This window comes from Suncus etruscus (genome assembly GCF_024139225.1).
Source record: "Suncus etruscus isolate mSunEtr1 chromosome X unlocalized genomic scaffold, mSunEtr1.pri.cur SUPER_X_unloc_1, whole genome shotgun sequence".
NCBI classification, from domain to species: Eukaryota; Metazoa; Chordata; class Mammalia; order Eulipotyphla; family Soricidae; genus Suncus; species Suncus etruscus.
In genome coordinates this window covers 179,014-204,134 of record NW_026060304.1, presented here as the reverse complement: position 1 = coordinate 204,134, position 25,121 = coordinate 179,014, and the positions used below count along the sequence as shown (strand labels likewise).

At 44.7% G+C, this 25,121-nt stretch overlaps 3 protein-coding genes and 1 non-coding gene across 5 annotated transcripts in view; all 4 read left to right on the top strand.

The window, feature by feature from the left end:
- LOC126000518 (histone-lysine N-methyltransferase PRDM9-like) overlaps nt 1–4,497 on the top strand; it is a 322,719-nt gene extending 318,222 nt beyond the window's left edge. The window contains exon 7 of the mRNA XM_049767773.1: nt 3,579–4,497. Within this exon, the coding sequence (XP_049623730.1) occupies nt 3,579–4,290 (712 nt within the window). The 3' untranslated portion in view covers nt 4,291–4,497. The remainder of the gene's footprint in view (nt 1–3,578) is intronic.
- Nucleotides 1–25,121, top strand: part of LOC126000517 (28S ribosomal protein S21, mitochondrial-like) — a 390,936-nt gene that overhangs the window by 211,213 nt on the left and 154,602 nt on the right. The gene's annotated exons all lie outside the window — the stretch shown is intronic.
- Nucleotides 1–25,121, top strand: part of LOC126000509 (histone-lysine N-methyltransferase PRDM9-like) — a 770,602-nt gene that overhangs the window by 705,529 nt on the left and 39,952 nt on the right. The window contains exon 3 of one of the 2 annotated variants that reach the window (XM_049767758.1): nt 24,857–25,020. In XM_049767758.1, the coding sequence (XP_049623715.1) occupies nt 24,857–25,020 (164 nt within the window). Of the gene's footprint in view, nt 1–24,856; nt 25,106–25,121 lie in introns of both variants that reach the window. The other variant, XM_049767759.1, reaches the window with a different exon arrangement.
- On the top strand, nt 2,017–2,123 carry LOC126000530 (U6 spliceosomal RNA). The gene has a single exon (XR_007492783.1). It is a non-coding gene; the product is annotated as a U6 spliceosomal RNA (small nuclear RNA).

The window sequence follows — 25,121 nt, the reverse complement described above, 5'->3', positions numbered from 1 at the left end:
GCCCAAAAACCAAAAAAAAAAAAAAGGAGTGGTATAGCTGGATGATAAGGGGGCTCAATTTGCAGTTTTTTGTTTTCCATAAGGCTGGACTAGATGACATTCCTACCAGCAGTGGATAAGAGTTCCTTTCTCTCCACATCCCCGCCAGCACTGCTTGTTCTCTTTCTTTGTGATGTGTGCCAATCTCTGTGGTGTGAGATGAGTTGTTTTGATTTGCATCTCCCTGATGATTAGTGATGTGGCACATTTTTTCATGTGACTTTTGGCCATTTGTATTTCTTCTTAGAGAAATTGTTCATTTCTTCTCCCCATTTTTTGATGGGGTTAGATTTTTTTTTCTTGTTAAATTCTGTTAGTACCTTATATATATTGGATATTAGCCCCTTATTTGATGAGTATTAGGTGAATAGTTTCTCCCATTCTGTGGGTGGCTTTTGTATCCTAGGCATTATTTCCTTTGAGGTGCGGAGGCTTCTCAGCTTAATATAGTCCCATCTGTGTATCTCTGCTTCCACTTGTTTGGAGAGTTCTGTTTCTTTCTTGAAGATGTCTTTAGTCTCAATGTCGTGGAGTGTTTTACCTACGTGTTGTTCTATATATCTTATGATTTCAGGTATGATATCAAGGTCTTTAATCCATTTGGATTTGACCTTGGTGCATAGTGTTAGCTGGAGGGCTGAGTTTGTTTTTTTGCAAATAGCTGACCCAACACCACTTGTTAAAGAGGCTTTCCATGCTCCATTTTGCATTTATTGCCCCTTTATCAAAGATTAATTGACTGTATATTGGGGAAATATTCTCTAAATACTCTAGTCTATTCCACTGAATTAAGGGTCTGTTTTTATTCCAATACCATGTTGTTTTAATGAGTATAGCTTTATAATACAGTTTAAAGTTGGGGAAAGTGATGCCTCCCATATTCCTTTTCCCAAGCGTTGCTCTACCTATTCGTGGTGCTTGTTGTTCCAGATGAATTTTAGGAGTGTTTGATCCACTTCTTTGAAGAATGTTATGGATATCCTTAGAGGGATTGCATTAAATCTGTATAATGCCTTGGGGAGTATTGCCATTTTAATGATGTTAATCCTGCCAGTTCATGAGCAGGATATGTCTCCATTTCTGTGTCCTCTTTTATTTGAAGCAGGGTTTTGTAGTTTTCTTTGTATAAGTGCTTCACATCTTTAGTTAAGTTGACTCCAAGGTATTTGAGTTTGTGGGGCACTAATGTGAATGGAATTATTTTTGTTGTTATTGTTGTTTTTTGGTTTTTGGGCCACACCTGGCGGTGCTCAGGGGTTACTCCTGGCTGTCTGCTCAGAAATAGCTCTTGGCAGGCACAGGGGACCATATGGGACACCGGGATTTGAACCAACCACCTTTGGTCCTGGATCGGCTGCTTGCAAGGCAAACACCGCTGTGCTGTCTCTCCGGGCCCTTTGTTGTTGTTCTTTTGTTTTGTTTTTGGGTCACACTTGGCAGTGCTCAGGATTTACTCCTTGCTTTGCACTTAGAAGGCACTCCTGGCAGGCTCTGGGGACCATATGGGATGCTGGGATTTGAACCAGCGTCCGTCCTGTGTTGGCCGTGTGCAAGGGGACCAGCTACATACAGAGTCATGTATTGAACTGGGATTATCCATAGGTCAGGCATTCATCGAAAACTTATACTATGCCTATAGGCCCTAAATATCGTTTTGTAGGTTGCAACACTCCTATCTATTTACTTATTTATTTATTTTTCTGGGAACACTCAAATTTAAATTTATTAACATGCTATCTCTCTAATCATAACCCTATCCTACCTACATTGGTACAACTCCAAGCTAGGCGCATCCTATTGAGATTAATACCTTTCCCCTCATAGAAAGTCACTGAACATTGTCCTACCTCATAATTCAAGTGTTACTACATCTCAAATGAGTAAAATATCTTTAGAAACCACATCACAGTTATATGGCTTCAGGATGCTTTGTATGAAAAGGTTACTTATGATCTTATGCCAAAAAGCTCCAGGATAGTGCTCCTTTTGGCAGCACATATACTAAAATTGGAACGATACAGAGAATATTAGCATGGCCCCTGTGCAAAGATGACATGCAAATTCATGAAGCATTCCATATTTAAAAAAAAAAAAGGTTCCAGGATAGAGGCCAAAGCAATTGTATAGTGGGTAGGGTGTTTTCTTTCATTCTGCAACACAAGTTCAATCCTTGGCATTCTGATGGTCTTTGCCAGCCATCCATGAGTACAAGCTGAGTGCAAAAACAGGAGTAACCCCTGAGCAATATGAGGTTTGGCCAAAAACAAAGAAAATGTTTGGTTATGGGTTTTCTGAATTTTTCAAAATTTAGTGAATGCAAATGGTGTGACAAAACAGACTGCTTAGGAGCCACAGATACTATATAGCATTACATATAGCTCTCCAAGCCTGTCAGAAATGATCCCAGAGCACAGAGCTAGAGTGTGCTTGGCACCCTGGGTGTTCCTCCAAAATCCAGCCATACAGAAATATCCACTAGTCTATTTAGGACCATGAAAATTTTATCTTGCTTTATCAACAAAATAAGGAAAGATATCAGAACAGACTTTTTTTTGGGGGGGGCCACACCCAGTGATGCTCAGGGGTTACTCCTGGCTGTCTGCTCAGAAATAGCTCCTGGCAGGCACGGGGGACCATATGGGACACCAGGATTCGAACCAACCACCTTTGGTCCTGGATCGGCTGCTTGCAAGGCAAACAGCGCTGTGCTATCTCTCCGGGTCAGAACAAACTTTTATTAGAAGATAAAGCTGTGGTCCAGGCAGCCTTGTCCACATCTACTCTCATCTACTCTGACAAAAACCTTCCTCTTTCAGCAGAACCAAAGCCAGAAATTCATCCTTGCCCCTCTACTCTCTCACCTTTTCCTATCAGAACTTCCTCAGTTGCCACATGAAACTTAGTTATCCCTTTTGGATCTTCCCAGGAACATCTGCAAGAAAACACCCCCAATCAGAGAATTCCTATCCACATGACCTGAGCCAATGGCAGCAACATTCTAATTCATATAACGACAAACCAAGGAATGGCATACTTGAAAGTCAAAAGCACAAAGAAGTCTCCATACCTTTGTCTAAGAAGATGAGGCTAAAAGGAATTTCAACAGCCTTTTCTAGACTATTGTGCAGTGAAATAGCAAGCTCTAATAAACAGATGGCACTGGAGGAAGAAACTAACCCAAGACAGAAAGAAAATCCAATGGACACAGGTACTGTATTTCCAAGGATAGGAATGCCAAGAATTTTAAAAGACAGGTATGTAAGGCCTGGGGAAGGCTTTAATGATGGATCAAATCTCATAACTCACCAGAAGGCATTCACAGGGGAGAAGCTCCATGTTTGCAGGGAATGTGGGCGAGGCTTCAATCGGAGGTCACAGCTCATCATACACCAGAAAACACACACAGGGGAGAAGTCCCATGTTTGCAGGGAGTGTGGGCGAGGTTTCAGTCGGAGGTCACATCTTCTCAGACATCTAAGGACACACACAGGGGAGAAGCCTCATGTTTGTAGGGAATGTGGGCGAGGCTTCAGTTTGAGGTCACATCTCATCACACACCAGAGGACACACACAGGAGAGAAGCCCCATGTTTGCAGAGAGTGTGGGCGAGGCTTTAGTCAGAGATCAAGTCTCATCAGTCACCAGAGGATACACACAGGGGAAAAGCCATATGTTTGCAGAGAGTGTGGGCGAGGCTTCAGTCATAACTCAAATCTTATCACACACCAAAGGACACACACAGGGGAAAAACCACATGTTTGCAGGGAGTGTGGGCGAGGCTTCAGTGAAAGGTCAAGTCTCATCAGTCACCAGAGGACACACTCAGGAGAGAAGCCTTATGTTTGTAGAGATTGTGGGCGAGGCTTCAGTCAGAGGTCACATCTCATTTCACACCAGACGACACATACAGGGGCAAAGCCCCATGTGTGCACAGAATGTAGGCGAGGTTTCAGTCAGAGGTCAGGTCTCATAGCACACCAGACGACACACACAGGTGAAAAGCCCTATGTTTGCAGAGAGTGTGGGCGAGGCTTCAGTGTGAGTTCAAGTCTCATCAAACATGGGAGGATACACACAGGGGAGAAGCCCCATGTTTGTAGGGAGTGTGGGCGAGGCTTCAGTGATATGTCAAGTCTCATCAGACACAACAGGACACACACAGGGGAGAAGCCCCATGTTTGCAGATTTTGTGGGCGAGGTTTCAGTCGGACATCAAGTCTTAGTACACACCAGAGGACACACATAAGTTAGAATAAGTTTGAGTAAGTTATTCTAACGTAAGTTAGAATAAGTTTGAATCAAAGTTGACTAATGAACAGTCAACGTCTCAGCTTCTACAAAGAACAAATGCTGCCACCTCAAAATACACATCATACTTGAGGGGGTAGCCAAAGAATTATGCTGATATGTAGCTTCCTCTGTATTTTGCCTGCTTTCTAATTAACCTTGTCTTTCATATAGTTCTGATCTCTATTATTTCCTTCACCCTTGAAAGCAGCAGAAAGTAAAATGGACAGAAAACTATCCAATTTTAAACAAAATCAGTTGTTGATAAAGTATCAATTGAGAGGAATCAGATTAATTTATTAATAAATTGATTACCTGGCCCAGGGAGAAAATCTCAGATAAGGTGAAGTCTTGGATAAAAAAAATCAAATTCTGGGAAATAAAACATTTTTGTGTGTATTTTCTTGTGGTTTTGTATCACTCATGATCAGGGCTAAGGGTTGACTTTTGACTTTGTGCTTATTTAAGTCTGGGTGGACCAAATGGGGTGCTATTTATCAAACCCTGGTCAGCCACATGTAAAGCAGTTGACCTACACACTGAACCAGCACTCCAGTAACAAAACTGAATTTCTATAAGAAACATCAGCTATTATAGTCTCTTCATTTTCAGGCTTCTGGGAGGAGTAAATATGTCTTTCCATTTGGAACCAGAAGGCAGTGAAGTAGGCAGCCCTTCTGAGAGGAAAAGCACCAACTTTTCAAATGCTTTGACTTCCTCGGGGTTATCATGGGGTGGAAGGGCATTAGGACACTTCCAAATGAGTGCCACATCTATTTCCCACCAAAAATGACCCTGCAGGGTTGAGCAGTTGCTCACAAGAGAAGCAGAGGGCCCTCAATTTCCTCCGCATCAGCAATAAAATCATTACTAGACACATTACTAATGTGGCCACAATCTTGAGGGTGTACCCAAATTTAATTCTGCAAAAATAACTTTTTAGAAAAAGTGTGTGATTCTGGGGCTGGAGAGATAGCATGGAGGTAAGACGTTTGCCTTTCATGCAGGAGGTCATCGGTTCGAATCCCAGCGTCCCATATGGTCCCCCGTGCCAGCCAGGAGCAATTTCTGAGCCTGGAGCCAGGAATAACCCCTGAGCACCGCCGGGTGTGACCCAAAAACCACCAAAAAAAAAAAAAGAAAAAGAAAAAGTGTGTGATTCTAAATCTGAGTCATGAAAAATATTTTGGCTTCAGTCTTCCTCTCCAGAATGCTGACCTCTACCTCCCTCCCTCCCACTCATTCTCCGTGGCTTTGTTCTCATCCTGCTGCTGAAGGAAGGTCAGGTGGGGCATTTCTGGGTTCATTATGTCTCAAGTTTTTGTCTCCAAAGAAACAGCAGAGACAACTTTACCAAGACCTCAGGCCTGTCTCCTGGCCACTTCTGGCTATCCACAGCCACTGCTGATACCAGCAATTCCACCAAAAACTTATGTCCAGAGGGACAGGACTAAGTTCATGGCAGATAGGAAGCAGCATCTGAAGAAGATAGCAAACCCAGCTCAGTCATTTGGTTATGGCAAGTGCCATAGAAAAGGCCAGCCCTCCTACCTAGGAAAGAGCATTGCCAGCTTACTAGCAGCTATAGCTGGGCAGGTGGGAGTAACCAAGACCCAAGAACAGCAGAGCTTTGGTGGGGTGTGTTCAGCAGGAGCAGGCCCGACAAGAGTAAAAGTTTCTGAAATTTGGTACATTTGTCTCCAAAATTATGCCTCAGCAGTGTTTGAGTAAGGACAATCTCTGTGTGACCTGTTTCTAAACTTGTGAAAGTTGTCTTCAGGGAGAGATACTACCCAAAGTTGTTGTCTCTCAAGGTAGCATAGGTCACGGAGAGAGCTCAAGTGGTCGAGCACATTGCTTGCTGGGTGAGGTCCTACTATCATCCCTGGCACTTCATTGCCTCCCATCTAACCTGGCTAGGAGTGACTGACCCCTTGAGCTGTTGAGCATTGTTCTTTACAATCTTTAAAAGCCAACTGAGAGACTTCTAGCACCTGCCCTGAAATCTTATGGTCATAAATGTATCCCTAAAGTCCCTTTTTCATTCACAAGTCACAAAACTGTTGCTCCTGCTATTTGCTTTTTCACTTGCTTTTATTTTGGGGTTACACCAGGAAGGGATCAGGACTTTTCTTGGTCCTGCACTTGGATCATTCAGTGCAGGGCTCCAGGGGTCATATGACATCCCAGAGATAGAAACTGGGTCAGTGGTGTGTATGTCAATCTCCCTAGCACTGTACTATTACTATAGTCCCATTCATCATGCTTTTATTTTTTGATTTGTGGGGGCTTGTTAGGGAGGAGACATATAGCCTGCAGTATTCAAGGGTTACTCCTGGCTCTATAGGAATTGCTGCAGACAGTACTATGGGTTGCCAGGAACTAATTTCAAGTTGGTTGGGTGTAAGGCAGGTGCCTGCTGTACTATTACTCTGGCATGCTTTTTTTTTTGGGGGGGGGTCACACCCCGCGGTGCTCAGGGGTTACTCCTGGCTGTCTGCTCAGAAATAGCTCCTGGCAGGCACGGGGGACCATATGGGACACCGGGATTTGAACCAACCACCTTTGGTCCTGGATCGGCTACTTGCAAGGCAAATGCCGCTGTGCTATCTCTCCGGGCCCCTATGCTTTTACAATATTTTGAGTCTTGCTGATTTTTTTTGTTTGTTTGTTTGATTTTTGGGCCACACCCAGTGACACTCGGGGGTTACTCCTGGCTGTACACTCAGAAATCGCTCCTGACTTGAGGGACCATATAGGATGCAGGGGATCAAACTGAGGTTCATCCTGGATCAGATGCATGCAAGGCAAACGCCCTATCACTGCGCTACCACTCTGGCCTGAGTCTTGCTGATCTTAAGACCCAGTGCTGCAAAAAAAAAAAAAAAAAAAAAAAAAAAAGATCCAGTGCTGCAAGCAGGTCCTGGCTAGGTGTGTGAGTACCACCAGGTGACGTGATACATCTAGGGAGCAACAACTACTAAAAAGTTAAGCAAGGACTATGGCCAGGAAGTGAACCTTTGCAGACATATATGCATACAGCAGTGATCATTATACCACAACCATTGTGTGCTTGAACTCAACTAAGAATATTATGGGGCCGGAGAGATAGCACAGCGGTGTTTGCCTTGCAAGCAGCCGATCCAGGACCTAAGGTGGTTGGTTCAAATCCCGACGTCCCATATGGTCCCCCGTGCCTGCCAGGAGCTATTTCTGAGCAGATAGCCAGGAGTATCCCCTGAGCACCGCCGGGTGTGGCCCAAAATAAAAAAAAAAAAAAAAATTAGCCCTGCGAGTACTAAGTAATGAATGCAACTAAGAAAATGCATAACTTGCAGTTCAGTGTATAAGCACCCCAATTTGATGTTACCCTACATTAACAACACAATGAACAAAAGGTATAAAAATATAAGCTTAAAACCCCTAGACTTCTGGGAATAGGGAGATGCTCCAAGATCTGAGTGCTTCCTTGGCATGAGTGTTAATGGTGGAGTTCAGTTCCCCTGCACTGCCTGTTCCCAAGTAATGAGATGGAATCTGCATGTGACCGAGTAAAATCCCACAACAAGACCGCTAAGCTTCGGTAACCAGGCAACCAGGTAACCAGATAGCTTCCTTGGCATGAGTGTTAATGATGGGGTTCAATTCCCAGCACTGCATGGTCCCCTTACTGCGATGGGGCACCTGCCTTGAATCTTCGAGACCAAAAGATTCATCTCTCGCATCCAAAATAAGAATTACATTTAATAAGCATGGTTTATTTTTTAATCAAACTCAGGCTACAAAGTATTCATGCCATTTGTTCTGCATATAGGCGACCCTCCTTTAATATTGGGCACCAGTATTGTAAAAATTAAATACTCACATCTATGTTTATTGCTTTGAATGCCTTGTTTGCTTTATAGGTTTAATGCCCAGGTACATCAGATCCATAAGTACAGAGATTTAAAAGAATTCTAAATTTAAGTTTACTACAAGTTAGATGGAATTGGAAGTATCACGTGAGGCAAATGAGCCAGAAGGAGGTCAGATACGCATCATTTCACAACAAAGGGACATAGATAAAGGAAACAAGGGGACATCCATTAAATACATCATTGTCAATTCATCTCCCTCTTTCCCTCTTAATTCACCCTCTTCCCCTCCTCTTTCTTCCTCTCCCTCCTCCACCCCTTCTTTCTCTCCCACTTCATCTCCCCTCTTTCTCCCTTCCCTTTTCCCTTCTTCCTCTTCCTCTCTCCTCACTAAACCTTCCTCACCCCCTCTTCCCTCCTCTTCTCCCTCTCTCTTCCTGTCCACCCCACACACACACATCTATGCCCAGAGAGATAACAAGACTAGGTGGGGCTCATACACCCGTACAGGAAAAAGAAAACACATTATTGTCCTTGGAGAACAAAATTTGTACTTCCAAGTAGTAGGAGGTTGTTGGGAGAATACAGGTGGCACAGGGAAGAGTGGGAGAATGTTGATGGCATGTTGGAGGGGCCAGGGTGTGTGTGAATTAACTACATGGTGGGAACATTATTGTGCCCATGTTAGACACATAAAATGTAAAATAAATGTGGTGGACAAAATCAGGTCATTATGCTCACAGCTCTCAAAGACTGGCTGCATTTCATAGGTGCAGGAGTTGTGTGGGTGACAATGCTGGGAACCCAGACAGGATACTCTGTGCAGTGCAAGTTCAGGCAATGGGGTGCTCAGGACGTGCAGTCTAGGCTCCAACCCAGGAGCAGGTGCAGGGGTGTAGGAGTTTTTTCTCAATTTCTGGGATCCTGTTATTGAAGAAATCCCTCTGAATTAGGCACAAGTGAAGAACATCATGCCTGGTCTACTGAGTTGTTTCCCAATATTTTATTCTATTGGAGAATTTAATATAAAATAGTATAATATATAATAGTATAATATATAATAGAAAATAAATGTAGTGGGTGAGGTCAGGTCCCATTGCTCACAGCTGTCATAGACTGGCAGCATTCCTTAGGTAACAGGAATTGTGAGGATGACAGCTGAGAATTCAGACAGGGTCCTTGCAGGAAAGAGCCAGGCAGTAAGGGACTTTCACACCCACTAGAACAGGCACCTCAAGTAAATGCAGGGTCATGAGAGCTCTGCTCAAGTCCTGGAATTTCCTGTTTTTAAAGAAAACCCTCAGCAATAGGCATTCATGGAGGACATTGTGCATTGTCTCCTGAGATGTTTCTCAGTATTTTAATGTATCACAGAATTTACATGACATAATAATTTCATGACTATCTTTATAATATATGTTCTTTAGAAAAAAACAAAGTAAGCAGATAATATTTTGTTGTTGTTGTTGTTTGTTTTTTGGGCCACATCCAGTGACTCTCAGGGGTTACTCCTGGCTATGCGCTCAGAAGTTGCTTGGGGACCATATGGGACACTGGGGGATCGAACTGCAGTCCATCCTAGGCCAGTGCAGGCAAGGCAATGCCTTACCCCTTGCGCCACCACACTGGCCCTGAGGAGAAGATGATATTTTGACTTAGATTTGAACAAAATTTTAAACACACTGATTGCAAAATATTTCAAATCAAATTTCTGATATCAAAGCCCAGAGCAGTACGTCCCTATAGTTCAAGTTTTGCTTCAACAACTGCAAGCTGTTAAGAAAGCACTCTGAGCCTATTTTCATCACTCATATAAGACCTCATTCTGGTCTTCCAGGTCAAATGGCTTTAGGAAACAACTGAGCTGATTACTTAAATATACTTACATATATATTTTGGTTTTGGGGTCAGACCCAGCAGTGCTCAGGGGTTACTTCTGGCACTATGCTCAGAAATCGCTCTTGGCAGGCTCGGGGGACCATATAGGATGCCAGGATTCTAACCACAGTCCTTCTGCATGCAAGGCAAATGCCCTACCTCCATGCTATCTCTGGCCCCCTCTTTCTATTTTTCAATAACTTTGCTTTCATTTATCTTGAAACAAAAATATTATGATCAGTTATGTCAAATATGTCATGCTTTTTTTTTTTGGTAACACCTGGCAGCACTCAGGGGTTACTCCTGGCTCTATGCTCAGAAATCGCCACTGGCAGGCACGGGGGACCATATGGGATACCGGAATTCGAGCCACCATCCTTCTGCATGAAAGGCAAATGCCTTACCTCCATGCTATCTCTCTGGCCCCCGTCATGCATTTTCTTTCAATAAAAAAAAAAATATATATATATATATATAGCATATATATATATATAGCACAGCGGTATGGCATTTGTCTTGCACTTGGTTCGATCCCCATATGGTCCCCTGAGCCAGGAGCAATTTCTGAGTACAAAGCCGGAAATAACCTCTGAGCATCACCGACTGTGGCCCTAAAAAACAAACAAAAAAATTACATCTGTTGTTAAAATATATATACGTTATCTCAGTGTAATATTTTTTGCTTTCCCTAGATTTTTATTAAAATAATTAAACATAACAAAATTTCTTATTTTTAAAACTTTATTAATTAATTGATTACTTTTGGGCCAAATCTGGTGATGCTCAGGGGTTACTCCTGGCTCCGTGCTCAGAAATCTCTCCTGGCAGGCCTAGGGGACCATATGGGATGCTGGGAAGTGAACCTGGTCCCTCATGGGTCAGCCACACACAAGGCAAACACCCTACCTCTGTGCTATCTCTCTGGCCTCACATAAAAAAAATTTCTATCTCTTTTCACCATTCATCTTCCTACTTACATGATTTTTTGTTTTTTGAAATGTATGTAAAATCCAGAATTCACTTGACCTTTAAGGGCGCCATTTTGTAGAATCACCCACATTTCCCTGGCTGCAGTTACTGCAGTTATCTACAAAGTTGTCAGACTTCTGCAGGTTACTGCAATAAGCTCGGCTGCTACAAGGCTGAAAGGCTCAATGTTGACAGAGCTACTGCTGGGAAACCTATAGTATATAAATAATTAAAAAAGGAAAATAAACTCATTGATATTTTAGAAGAATATTGTATAATGGGAGCCTTCAAGAAATCTTTTTTGTTTAGGAGCAACACATGCCAGTATTGAGGGTTTTTATTTTCCTGCTCTGCAATCAGGAATTACCACTGGCTGCATCAGGGACCCTATGGAATGCCTGGAATTGAACCCTGATTTGCTATCTGCAGAGCATTAGACTTCCCTGTGTCCTATAGCTCCAGCCCTAGTTGGAAAATTAAGAAGCATATGTGGGGGGCCGGAGAGATAGCATGGAGGTAAGGTGTTTGCCTTTCATGCAGGAGTTCATCGGTTCAAATCCCGGCGTCCCATATGGTCCCCCATGCCTGCCAGGAGCAATTTCTGAGCATGGAGCCAGGAGTAACCCCTGAGCACTGCCGGGTGTGACCCAAAAACCAAAAAAAAAAAAAAAAAAAAAAAAAAAAAAAGAAGCATATGTGGGCATTTTTTTTTTTTCCATTTCTGTGGGAGGATCCCTCCTGGCCTTCACACGTGTGATCCTTGGCTCCACACTGAGCTCTAACCAAGTATCCAAAGATGAGAGTGTTTTATGTTTCATTGAAACTTATTTTATTTATTTATTTATTTATTTATTTATTTATTTATTTATTTATTTATTTATTTTTGGTTTTTGGGTCACACCCGGCGGTGCTCAGGGGTTACTCCTGGCTGTCTGCTCAGAAATTGCTCCTGGCAGGCTCGGGGGACCATATGGGACACCGGGATTCGAACCAACCACCTTTGGTTCTGGATCGGCTGCTTGCAAGGCAAACGCCGTTGTGCTATCTCTCCCGGCCCTGAAACTTATTCTTTAGTTTATTCATAGGAATAGATTTCCATCACCTGATTCAAGTCCAGAAGGAAAAAAATCACTTTCCAGGAACTCTTATTCACTGCTGGTGGGAATGCTGTCTAGTTCATACTTTATGGAAAGCAATATGGAGATTCCTCAAAAAACTGGAAATTGAGCTCCCATTTGATCCAGTTATTCCAGTCTTAGGGATATACCCTAGGAACACAAAAATACAAAACAAAAATCCCTCTCTCACACCTATATTCATTGCAGCACTATTTACAATAGCCAGACTCTGGAAACAACCAAGATGCTCTTCAACAGCTGAATGGCTAAAGAAACATAATGGAATATTATGCAGCCGTCAGGAAAGAGGAAGTCTTGAAATTTCCCTATACATGGATGTACATGGAATTTATTGTGCTGAGTGAAATAAGTCAGAGGGAGAGAGACAGACACAGAATAGTCTATGGGTTTTAAGAAAAATGAAAGGCATTACTGTAATAAGGCCCAGGGACAATAGAGTTAAGGGCTGGAAAGGCCCGAAGGATCAGCTCACAATTTGAAGCTCACCACAAAGAGTGTTGATAGGGAAAGAACTACACTCACAACTAGCATGACAATGTTAATGAATGAGAGAAGTAGAATGCCTGTCGTGATGCAGGCAGGGGCTGGGGAGGTGGGAGGGCATTGATGGTGGGAATATTGCTCTGGTGAAGGGGGAGTATTCTGTTTATGACTGAAACCCACCTACGAACATGCTTCTAATCATAGTGCTTAAATAAAGATTTGTATATATGGGGCCGGCGAGGTGGCGCTAGAGGTAAGGTGTCTGCCTTGCAAGCGCTAGCCAAGGAAAGGACCGCGGTTCGATCCCCCGGTGTCCCATATGGTCCCCCCAAGCCAGGGGCAATTTCTGAGCACTTAGCCAGGAGTAACCCCTGAGCATCAAACGGGTGTGGCCCAAAAAACCAAAAAAAAAAAAAAAGATTTGTATATATGAAATAAATAAAGAATGAAAAAGAGTATGCGTTGAATAATATTTAATGAATGAATAAAAGAATGACTAAAAAGAAAAAGAAGAAGTAAGCATAAAAAAATTCAGCTTCCAGGCCAGGAAAGGGCTGGTAACTAGCTGGAGCCTGGCCCTTTAAGAAGCAGGTTTGACGTCACGCGCTCCGCCATCTTGGTTCCTCCGTTTTCTGACCCTGGTACGGGAACGCCAATCCGTCGCCATCGCTGCCCTGACCGAATAATTTCGGGGCTCTCGCGGGCGCAGGGAGCTCTGGAGGGACAATGTTCTCTCCTCCATCCATCTTGGGGCCGCTCTGAGCAACCCACCCGGAGCTGCGGGCCTCGGCCAGGTAGCGGTGGGGTGGGCGCCCCGGGATCCTGCAGGCCTGAGCCTCTCCCCTGGGAATCTGGGGGTTCTCCTGCAGGTAAGGGCCAGGGCCACCCCGGCGGGGCTCAGGGTCTTAGCCGGATTCTGCGCTCAGCGCTCACTGAGTAGGCCCTGGAACCCCTTGCAAGGCTAGTGCCCCCCAGTCCCCACTATAAACTATTATTGGGGTCCAGGCTCTGGGCTTGTGACCCAAGAATGATGATTTCCTCTTCTGTTCAGGTGCAAAGCACCTCGAGCTCGTCGTCATCTTGTAGCCAGGTGACCCCAGACTTTTGGAAAGGTCAGTGAATTTTTACTTCTTTTTTTTGAAGAAGAGGAAATTCTATGCAAAAGGTGTTTTGGGGGGCCACACCTGGCTTGGGGGACCCTATGGGACGCCTGGGGGGGATCGAACCGTGTTCTGTCCTAGGTTAGCATGTGCAAGGCAATGCCCTACCGCTTGTACACCGCTCAGGCCCCTGCAAAAGTTTTGCAAGGGAGTGTTGCTGGGCACACCCAGCAAAGTCTGGGTCACCTAAGGCCATCCTCTAGTGCACAATTTGCATCAGCTGCTGCAGGGCAAACGCTGCCCCCTTCCTCCCCCCAAGATCTATTGATTGTAAGAAATAGACTTGAAGCTCCAAGTGCAGACAGAAGTCTATCATGGTCCTTAGTAAACACTTGGGTATTGACATAATCATGTGGACAACAGGCTGTTAGGGCATTTCCAACAAAGGAGCAGGGGCTGGATGTCTCTTTCAGATGTGCACATCTGGTTAGGATCCAGCAAGACCCAACAGAAAGCAACTGGACAGAGGTTGTGTTCGTCCTTGTTGCTCAAGGCTGTGACTTTTCCCCAGGGCTTTGTGCAATGGGCTTTGCGGCTGCTCTTCAGGAATGATCCACAGAGAGAAGATGCGGCCTCACTCTCTGTCATCCTGTCCCCAGGTAAGGAATCTGGTGATGAGGCGGGGCTCCTAGCACTCCTGCCAGGAGAGCGGGTCTCTGCTGTTTGAAGCCACTTTTATCCTTTTTTGTTGTCTTGTGTTTTGATTAGGGGCCACACAGGTGGTGCTCAGGTCTTCCTCTGGACTCAGTGTTCTGCATTACTCCTGGCAGGTCTTAGAACCTTTTGGATGCCAGGTTTCACGGTTGAATTACTGGTGATATGGACCCAAGTATTGGTGAGGAAGGAGACCTTGATCCCCAGATTTCTGCCATGAAACACCATAGGCTTTTTGATTTCTTTCTACTTATGGCACCACAGCAAAAAGGGAATTCTTCTGGCTCTGCACTCTGGAATCAGTACTCCATGCTAGTACTACTAGTACATACTAGTACTCCATACTAGGGGGTTAGTGTGGATAGGGGGGATTTAGCCTGGGACAGCCCCTTCCGTAGCAAGCGAATTGTCTTTTTTTTTTTTTTTTTTTTTTTTTTTTGGTTTTTGGGCCACACCTGGCGGTGCTCAGGGGTTACTCCTGGCTGTCTGCTCAGAGATAGCTCCTGGCAGGCACTGGGGACCATAGGGGACACTGGGATTCGAACCAACCACCTTTGGTCCTGGATCGGCTGCTTGCAAGGCAAACACCGCTGTGCTATCTCTCCGGGCCCGCAAATTGTCTTCTTGTTTAAGCACAATGACCTTTTGTATTTTGTTGCTACTTCCAATGCCAGGACCATACCTGTGCCCATATCTCCTTCCTATATTCACTCAGGACCCTTATTGCGTGTCTGGCAAACTCTACCTGGGGTCCAAACTCTGGGACCCTGATGAAGAATATTCTGCCTTACCTGAAAGAATGCAGCAATTCTTTCCTACATGTTCATTTCCCTGTGGGTTTTGTTTGCTTTTAGTTTTGGTTAATTGGTTCTGTCTTGTATCTGCTTGTATTGTACTGAATTTTGAGCCACTTGGCTGTGGTCAGGGCTGTTCTGTGAGTCTACACAGAGGGTTCACCTCTGGAGACATCGGGACACTAGCCTCTGCCTGGGATTGACCCCGAGTTGTCCCTGCCTGTGTCCTCACTGCCACTCAGTTATTGTCCTTCACTCTGCAGAGTCAGGCTCCACCCTGCAAGCACATTTCTCCTCAGTAAATCAGTTGCATTTCCCAAGCCTCCTTGTCTGCATTTCCATGGCTTTTGTTTTTGACTGGGAAAAAGGAGCAAAGGATCTTTCTGGAAGCCATAGTTGCTGGGAGTTGGAGCATTTACCTCCACCATGAGGGATTTCTTTGGAAAAAAGTGGGAATGTTGGTGACCCAAAGCACAGGTTTGACTCACTCACTGGACCCTGAATTTACCTTCTCCTCACTTGTATTCTGGGCAGAGATGGGCTCTGGAGGCAGGAGGGGCTAGTGTGTATTTAGCATTTTGGGCCACATGGAGAGTTATTGTTTCAGGTCTTTCTGAAGTCACTCATTTTACCAACCAAGGCTCAGTAAATCTAGTGCAGGGCTGGTCGCTGGTCGTGTGTGCAAAGCAGCACTTCCAAGAACCTTGTAAAGTACTGTCCACGTAACATGTTGGCTGCTCTGGCTTTCTAGCATGATGTTTGGTACCCTCCTCTCTGTGCAGAGGTGCCCATGGAGAGACGGACTTGAAGGCTGGTTGCTTGCAAGATCAGAGGGGAGAGGCCAGGAGTCCCTCTAGGACCCTAGGGGTTCCTGTCCTCTGTCCAGGCCCTGGGTGAACCTTATCCTGAATACTGCCTTTGTGTGCTTAGGACACGCTGAACTTCTCTGACGTGGCCGTGAGCTTCTCCCCGGAAGAGTGGCTGTGCCTGGATGCCTCTCAGCGGAAGCTCTACAGAGACGTGATCCTGGAGACCTACGAGCACCTGCGGGCAGTAGGTGAGAGCAGCCCTGGGGTCACTACTGTGGTGGAGTGACAGGGAGGTGCCAGGATCTGGCAGGTGTATGGGGTCAACAGGAGATATGATTCTGCTGCTTCCAAAGTCAAGCCCTTCCCTATTGTTCAAGCCCCCAGCTCCTAATTTTATTTTTCAGATGAATCACTTAATATATATTAATTATATATATTATATATTTTGTTTGTTTTTGTTTTTGTGTCACACCTAGCATCACTCAGGGGTTACTCCTGGCTCTACCCTCAGAAATTGCCCCTGGTAGGCTGGGGGAGGGGGGGCCATGTGGGATGCCGGGATTTGAACCACCGTCCTTCTGCATGCAAGGCAAATGCTCTACCTCTGTGCTATCTCTCCGGCCCATATTTTTGGATGTTTAAGAAATCATACATTGAGGGCCTGAGCGTTGCCAGGTGTGACCCAAAAACCAAAACAACAACAACAAAAAAAGAAATCATACATTGTGTCTGGGGTTTTCCATATCTGTGCCAAATTGGGTTTGATCCCCGACTTTGCATATGCTCCCCTAAGACTGTCAGGTGTTCTCACTGAGTAGAGCCAGGAGTTGGCCCTGATCACTGTGGGTTTGGCCAAAAGTGATAGGATCGCATGAACCTGGGGATCTTAGTCTTTTTTTTTTTTTGTTTTTGTTTTTGTTTTTGTTTTTGTTTTGGGTCACACCCGGCGATGCTCAGGGGTTACTCCTGGCTGTCTGCTCAGAAATAGCTCCTGGCAGGCACAGGGGACCATATGGGACACCGGGATTCGAACCAACCACCTTTGGTCCTGGATCGGCTGCTTGCAAGGCAAACGCCGCTGTGCTATCTCTCCGGGCCCTGGGGATCTTAGTCTTACCTGGGTGTTCTCAGCATTTATTTTGGACTCTGAGTTCATGGATCACTCCTCAACTGTTTTGGGGGTCACCTGGGGTGTCAGTGATTATTTCTGAGTTGGTCATGTGCACTCCTTTTTTTTTTTTTTTTTGGTTTTTGGGTCACACCCGGCAGTGCTCAGGGGTTACTCCTGGCCGTCTGCTCAGAAATAGCTCCTGACAGGCATGGGGGAACCATATGGGACACCGGGATTCGAACCAACCACCTTTGGTCCTGGATCAGCTGCTTGCAAGGCAAATGCTGCGGTTCTATCTCTCCGGGCCCATGTGCACTCCTTTCTGCTTTTGTTTTTTGTTTGTTTGTTTGTCCTCTCCCCCTTGGGGGGGGCACACCCAGTGACACTTGGGATTACTCCTGGCTATGTGCTCAGAAATCTCTCCTGGCTTGGGGGACCATATAGGATTCCGGGGATCTAACTGAGGTCTGTCTTGGTCAGCCGCTTGGAAGGCAAACGCCCTATAGCTGCGCTATTGCTCCGGCCCCTTTCTCTCCCATTTTTTGATGGCGTTTTTAAGATATGTGGAGTTAACCTTTGCTAATACTTTGTGTATTGTAGATATCAAACCTTTATCTGAGTGCAAAAATTTTCTCCCGTTCAGTTCTTTTCTAATGTTAGCCCATGTTATTTTGCTATACAGAAATTAGGTTTGATGTAGTCCCTTTTATTCAGGTTTGATGCTCTAGCTCTTCTGTAAGGTCTCAGTCTGGGAGTGTTGTTTCTGTTTTCTTCAGTGAACTTTATGGATTCAGGACCAATCTGAAATCTCATTTTTAGACTACTTTGAATTGACATTTGTTTAAGGTGTGAGAGATGGATCAATCTCTGATTTTTTTTTTTTTTTTTTTTGGTTTTTGGTTTTTGGGCCACACCCGGTGGTGCTCAGGAGTTACTACTAGCTGTCTGCTCAGAAACAGCTCCTGGCAGGCACGGGGGACCATATGGGACACCGGGATTCGAACCAACCACCTTAGGTCCTGGATCAGCTGCTTGCAAGGCAAAAGCCACCGTGCTGTCTCTCCGGGCCCAATCTCTTATTTCTTAAAATGGTTATCCAATTGTTCCAACACCATTTGTTAATAAGACTGTCTTTGTTCCATTTCAAATTCTTGGCTCCTTTGTCAAAGATTAGTTGACCATATACTTAGGGGTTTGTCACTGGATAGTCTAACCCATTGGTGTGAAACATCTGTCTTTGTTCCAAGATCAGGCTGTTTTCACTATGGCTTTATAGTAGAGCTTCAAAGTAGGTAATTAGATGCTTCCCCGTTTCTTGTTTTTCAATATTGATTTGGCTATCCTAGCTCTTTGTTTTTTTTTTTGTTTTGTTTTGTTTTTGTTTTTGGGAATCCTAGCTCTTTTATGGTTCCATGCGAATTCTATAATTGATGGTTCTAAGTCCTTAATGAATGCTGTCTGAATTTGCGTTGAAACTATCTATAGTAGTTTAGGAAAGATGGTCATTTTGATGATATTGATTCTTCCAACCCATGAACCTGGAATATTCTTCCATTTTTTTAGGTCTTGCTCATTTTTTTTCTGAAGAGTTTTGAAATTTTCACAATATAGGTTTGTTACCTCTCTTGCTAGGTAGGTTGATTCCTAGGTACTAGCTAGTTTTGGACACTGTTTTATCTAGGATAGATTCTTTATGTTGTTGTTGTTTTTGGGTCACATTTGGCAGCACTCAGGGTTACTCCTGGCTCTATGATCAGAAATCGCTCCTGGCAGGCTCAGGGGACCATATGGGATGCTGGGATTCAAACCATGGTCCTTCTGCATGAAAGGCAAATGCCGGGCCCGGAGAGATAGCACAGTGGCGTTTGCCTTGCAAGCAGCCGATCCAGGACCAAAGGTGGTTGGTTCGAATCCCGGTGTCCCATATGGTCCCCCGTGCCTGCCAGGAGCTATTTCTGAGCAGACAGCCAGGAGTAACCCCTGAGCAATGCTGGGTGTGGCCCAAAAACCAAAAAAAAAAAAAAAAAAAAAAAAAAGAAAGGCAAATGCCTTAGCTTTATACTATCTCCCCGGGCCTTTTTTTTTTTTTTTTTTTTTTAAATAAGCGAGGTTATCTGAGTATCCTTAAAATATTGCAAACTTACTCATGGATTTTCTCAACTGTGATTTGTGCTGTATGTTTTTATTTTTTGTTGCTGGTTTTTTGTTTGTTTGTTTGTTTTGGCCACATTCAGCAGTGCTCAGGGTTTATTCCTGGCTCTACATTCAGAAATCGCTCTTGGTAGTCTTGGACCATATAGAACATTGGGGATCAAACTTGGGTCTACCTGAATTGGCAGAGTAAAAGGCAAACTGCTGTACTATCACTCTGGCCCCTGTGCTGTATATTTTCTTTTTTTTTTTTTTTTTTTTTTTTTTTTTTGGGCCACACCCGTTTGACGCTCAGGGGTTACTCCTGGCTATGTGCTCAGAAATCGCCCCTGGCTTGGGGGGACCATATGGGACGCCGGGGGATCGAACCGCGGTCCTTCCTTGGCTAGCGCTTTGCAAGGCAGACACCTTACCTCCAGCGCCACCTACCCGGCCCCTGTGCTGTATATTTTCTAGGAGAAAGAAGTGCTAGATCTAATTTGCCTTTTAAATACATGATATAAATGGAAATGCCCGTGTGCAAATACACTAGCTTCTTAGTGGGTGGGAAAAGGAGGGCTGAGGGGTGGATCTGGAAGGTCTCTTTCTCCACTCAGACACAGACCTGAAATGGGGTGTAGGATAGAAGCGGGGCAGGATCAGCTAACTCCAGCCTCCTTTTAAGACGCATTTGGGCTTTGGAAGTACTTGGGTTTATACTTGACTCCACTCATTGTTCACTCTGTGAGGGACATGGAACTACAGAGGGTGCCTAGGTCAAATGCAGGTCAACCATGTGCTCCCCATCCTCCCACTGTTTTACCCGGCCCCCTCAATTTAGACTCTCATTTTGTTTTATTTCATTTTATTTTAACCTTTCCTCATCTGTGCAATAGCCAACGTGCATATGGAGAGCCAAGATTCTGTTCTTCATCTGCTCTGTGGTTTGGTGGCTTTCAGTAGGAACCCAGACTCGTACTGATTTCTGTCCCTTTCCCAGTGTCTAACCCAAGAATTGTCCTTCTGGGCAGGGCGTTGCAGGGTGAAGCCTGCACTGATCTCCTGGTTGGAAGGAGGGACCATGCAGAAGCTCTCAAGAGGCATGCTTGCAGGTGCGTGTTTAAAGAACTATCTGGACTCAGGGTATGGGTTGGATGTGGAACAACACAGGCCTCTGAGATGGGGCCCTGGGCTTGGGGCATCTGACTCCCATATCATGCATGCAGGACCTTTCCTGTTCCCATTCACTACCCTTAATGTTGAGTTTCAGGTGATCTGGAGCTTCGCTGTCTTGCATTTGCCCTTTCTGGTTCCCTGTCTATGGGTGTTTAGAACAGATCCTGAGGTGGTATTTTTTTGGGGGGTGGGGGTTACACTTGGTGACGCTCAGGAGTTACTCCTGGCTATGTGCTCAGAAATTCCTTCTGGGGGCCGGAGAGATAGCATGGAGGTAAGGCATTTGCCTTTCATGCAGAAGGTCATCAGTTCAAATCCCGGCATCCCATATGGTCCCCCGTGCCTGTCAGGAGCAATTTCTGAGCATGGAGCCAGGAGTAACCCCTGAGCACTGCCGGGTGTGACCCAAAAACCACAAAAAAAAAAAAAAAAAAAAAAGAAATTCCTTCTGGCTTGGGGAACCATATGGGATGCCTGGGATCGAATCCTGGTCTGTCCCAAGGCATATGCCCTACTTTGTACTATCATGCCAGCCTCAGAAATATTTATCTTTTTTTTTTTTTGTTTCTGGGCCATACTTGGTGATGCTTAGGGTTGTTATTCCTGGCTATGCACTCAGAAATTGCTCCCTGGCTCAGTGGACAAAATGGGACACCTGGGATTGAACCAAGGTTTGTCCTGGATTGGCCGCATGCAAGGCAAATGCCCTACCACTGTGCTATCATTCCGGCCCCTTATCCTAGTTTTATTTTTATTTATTTTTTTGGTTTTTTGGGTCACACTCGGCCATGCTCAGGTGTTACTCCTGGCTCCACGTTCGGAAATTCCTCCTGGCAGGCTCGGGGGCCATATGGGATGCCGGGATTTGAACCAATGATCTTCTGCATGAAAGAAAATGCCTTACCTCCATGCTATCTCTCTGGCACCCTTATCTTAGTTTTAAACCATTCATGAATAAGCCAGCATAAAGCTGATGTGGATTTTGCAAAGCATCTCAACACAATCCTCCCAACTCTTGCATTTTCTGTCAGCTAATTTAGTGCCTGAAAATAATGTGCATTTTACTCCACCCATGTTGCCGCATTCAACCATATTTCATTCAACTTAGTTCTTTTATTTTTATTTTAGCATACTGGTTTCAGAAATGTTCTTAGTTGGGTTTTTCTCATAAAATATTCACCGCACGGGCCCGGAGAGATAGCACAGCAGCATTTGCCTTGCAAGCAGCCGATTTAGGACCTAAAGTGGTTGGTTCGAAACCCGGTGTCCCATATGGTCCCCCGTGCCTGCCAGGAGCTGTTTCTGAGCAGACTGCCAGGAGTAACTCCTGAGCACCGCCGGGTGTGGCCCAAAAAACAAAAACAAACAAACAAAAAAAAATATTCACCGCACTTCACCAGTGCAACTTTCCTGTCACCAGAGGCCCTTTTTCCCACACTGCCTTCGTGCATTACTTGGGACAGGTATTTTGTTTCTCTCACTATTCTTTGTGGCAAGGTTCATATAATAGGCTAGTCCTCCCAGCCCTCATTTCTATTGTCTGGATATTATTACCATATTGTCATTTTTTAAATACATCCCACTGATAAGTTTGACTATTCTACATTTATCCTCTCCTCTGATTAATAATATGAGCATTATTACCATGTCCATCCATGTATTAGCAAATTTCATGGCTTCATCATTCCTCTGGCTTCATAGTATTCCACTGAGTAGATGTACCACAGTTCCTTTAGTCACTCACCTATTGTTGGGCACATGGATTGTTTCTAGATTCTTGCTATTGGAAATAGTGCTGTGGTGAACATCGAAGTGTGGAGAACCTATTTTGTACTGCGTTTTTGTTTCTAAGGTCTGTACCTGGGAGTGCTATTGCTGGATCATATGGGAGCTCAATATCCAGTTTGTTGCTATGCGCTCAGAAAGCACTCCTGGCTTGGAGGACCATATAGGGCACTGGGGGATCGAACCGAGGTCTGCCCTGGGTCAGCCTCGTGCAAGGCAGTGCCCTATGCTGCGTCACTGCTCTGGCCCTCGATTTCCATGTTTTTTTTTTTTTGGGGGGGGGGTGGGTCATACCTGGCAGCACTCAGGTCACTCCTGGCTCCACGCTCAGAAATCACTCCTGGCAGACTCGGGGGACCGTATGGGATGCCGGGATTCGAACCACCGACCTCCTGCGTGCAAGGCAAATGCCCCACCTCTATGCTATCTCTCCAGCCCCCAGGTTTTTTGGGGGGGAATATCCATATTGTTTTTCACAAAGACTAGACTAGAAAGCTTTTCCATCAGGAGTGAATTAGAGTTTCTCTCTCACTGCATCCATGCCAGCACTGGTTATTCTCACTGGTTCTCAGAGAATACTCGAGGTACAGTGCTTCTGATGGCTTCCAGTTAATTTTAGGGATCTAACCTGCATGCAGAATTGGCTCTTCCACCCATTATTATTCTGTAGAGGTTAGACTAGATTACACCCAGCAGTGCTCACAGGTCCATACAATGAGTGCTCAGGAATGGAAAGTAGGGCTAGGGCCTTGCCTCAGAAATTGTGATTCTGTCCCTAAATGTAACTTCTGGGCTTTTTTGAAAGAGAGAGGTTAGGCTACACCTATAATATTCAGAGGTGACTCTGAGTATTCAGAGATTGCTCAGGTTCACTCCTGGCATTGATTGGGAGACCAGAGACAGTGTGAGGGATTGAAGTGGTTGTCTACTGCCCAGATAGTCACCAGAAAATTTGTACTATGCCTCTATGCCCTAAATATGTAGGTTGCAACACTGAAATTTAAATTTATTCACACGTAATCTCTCTAAACATAACCCTATCCTACTTCAATTGATAGTAGGAACTCCAAGCTAAGTCTTCTTATTGACATTAATACCTTTCCCTTTTTTTTTTTTAATTTATTTAAACACTGTGATTACAAACATAATTGTAGGGGCCTGGAGAGATAGCATAGCGGTGCTTGCCTTGCAAGCAGCCGATCCAGAACCTAAGGTGGTTGGTTCAAATCCCGGTGACCCATATGATCCCCTGTCACTGCCAGGAGCTATTTCTGAGCAGACAGCCAGGAGTAACCCCTGAGCACCGCCAGGTGTGACCCCCCCAAAAAAACCCAAACAAACAAACAAAAAAAACAAACATAATTGTAGTTAGGTTTCAGTCATAACAGGAACAACCCCCCCCCATCACCGTGAAACCTTTCCATCACCAGTGCCCCCATCTCTTTCCTCCCCGTCCTCCAACCTGTATTTGAGACAGGATTTCTACATCCCCCACTCACAGACATTGTTATGATAGTTCTCAGCGTAGTTACTTCTCTAACTGCTCACCACCCTTTGTGGTGGGCTTCATATATTGAGCTGGTCCTTCCGGCCCTCATCTCTGAGAATTATTTCAATGTCTAATTTTTCTTTTCTTTTCTCTTTTTTTTTTTTTTTTTTTTTTTGAGCCACACTTGGCGGTGCTCAGGGGTCACTCCTGGCTGTGTGCTCAGAAATAGCTCCTGGCAGGCACGGGGGACCCTATGGGACACCGGGATTCGAACCAACCACCTTTAGTCCTGGATTGGCTGCTTGCAAGGCAAACGCCGCTGTGCTCTCTCTCTCCGGGCCCGTCTTTAATTTTTCTTAAAATTCATAGCTGAGAATACCTTTACTTTCATAGGAAGTCGCTGAAGATGATTTAACCTCATGAACTCAAGTGTCATGACATCTCAGGAGAATAAAATGTCTTTAGAAACTACGTCAGAATTAATGTCTTCAGGGTGTCTTGTATAGAAAGGTCACATAAGATCTTAGGTTAAAATATTCCAGGCTAGAAATTGAAATGATAGTACAGTGGGTGGGGTGATTGCCTTTCATGCAGCAACACAGGTTCTATCCTCGGCACCCAAGATGGTCTTCCCTGCCAGCCAGGAGATGCTGAGTGCAAAGATGGAAGTAACCCCTTAGCACTTGAGGTTTGGCCCAAAAACAGAAACAAAGAAAAATTTTTGGATATGGACTTTCTGGATTTTGCAAGGTATAGTGAATGCAAATGGTCTGACAAAACCAACCGTTTTGTTTTTTTTTTTTTTTTTTTTTTTTTGACAAAACAGACTGTTTAAGGACCAGGTATAGTACAGCATTCTATACAGCTCTCCAAGGCTACTAGGAGTGATCCCAGAACCAGGATTATGCTGTGGCCACCTCCAGGTGTGGCCCCAATATCCAACCAAATGAAAACCCACCAGACTATGTAGGAACATGAAGGTTTTATCTTTATCAGCAAAATAAGGAAAGCTAGGAGGGCAGACTTTAGCAGAGATAGAGCTATTGTCCAGACAACTTTGTTAACATCTACTCTGACCAAAACCTTCCTCTTTCAGCAGAACCAAAGCGAGACATCCATCCATGTCCCTTCTGCTCTCTCACCTTCTCCAGTCAGCACTTCCTCGGTCGCCACATGAAACATAGTCATCCCTCTCGGATCCTCCCAGGAATATCTGCAAGAAAGCACCCTCAATCAGAGAATTCCTCTCCATGTGACCAGAACCTATGGGACCAATATTCTGATCCGTCTAATGACAGACCAAGGAATAATATACTTGAAAGTCAAAAGCACAAAGAAAGCTCCATACCTCTGTCTACATTGAG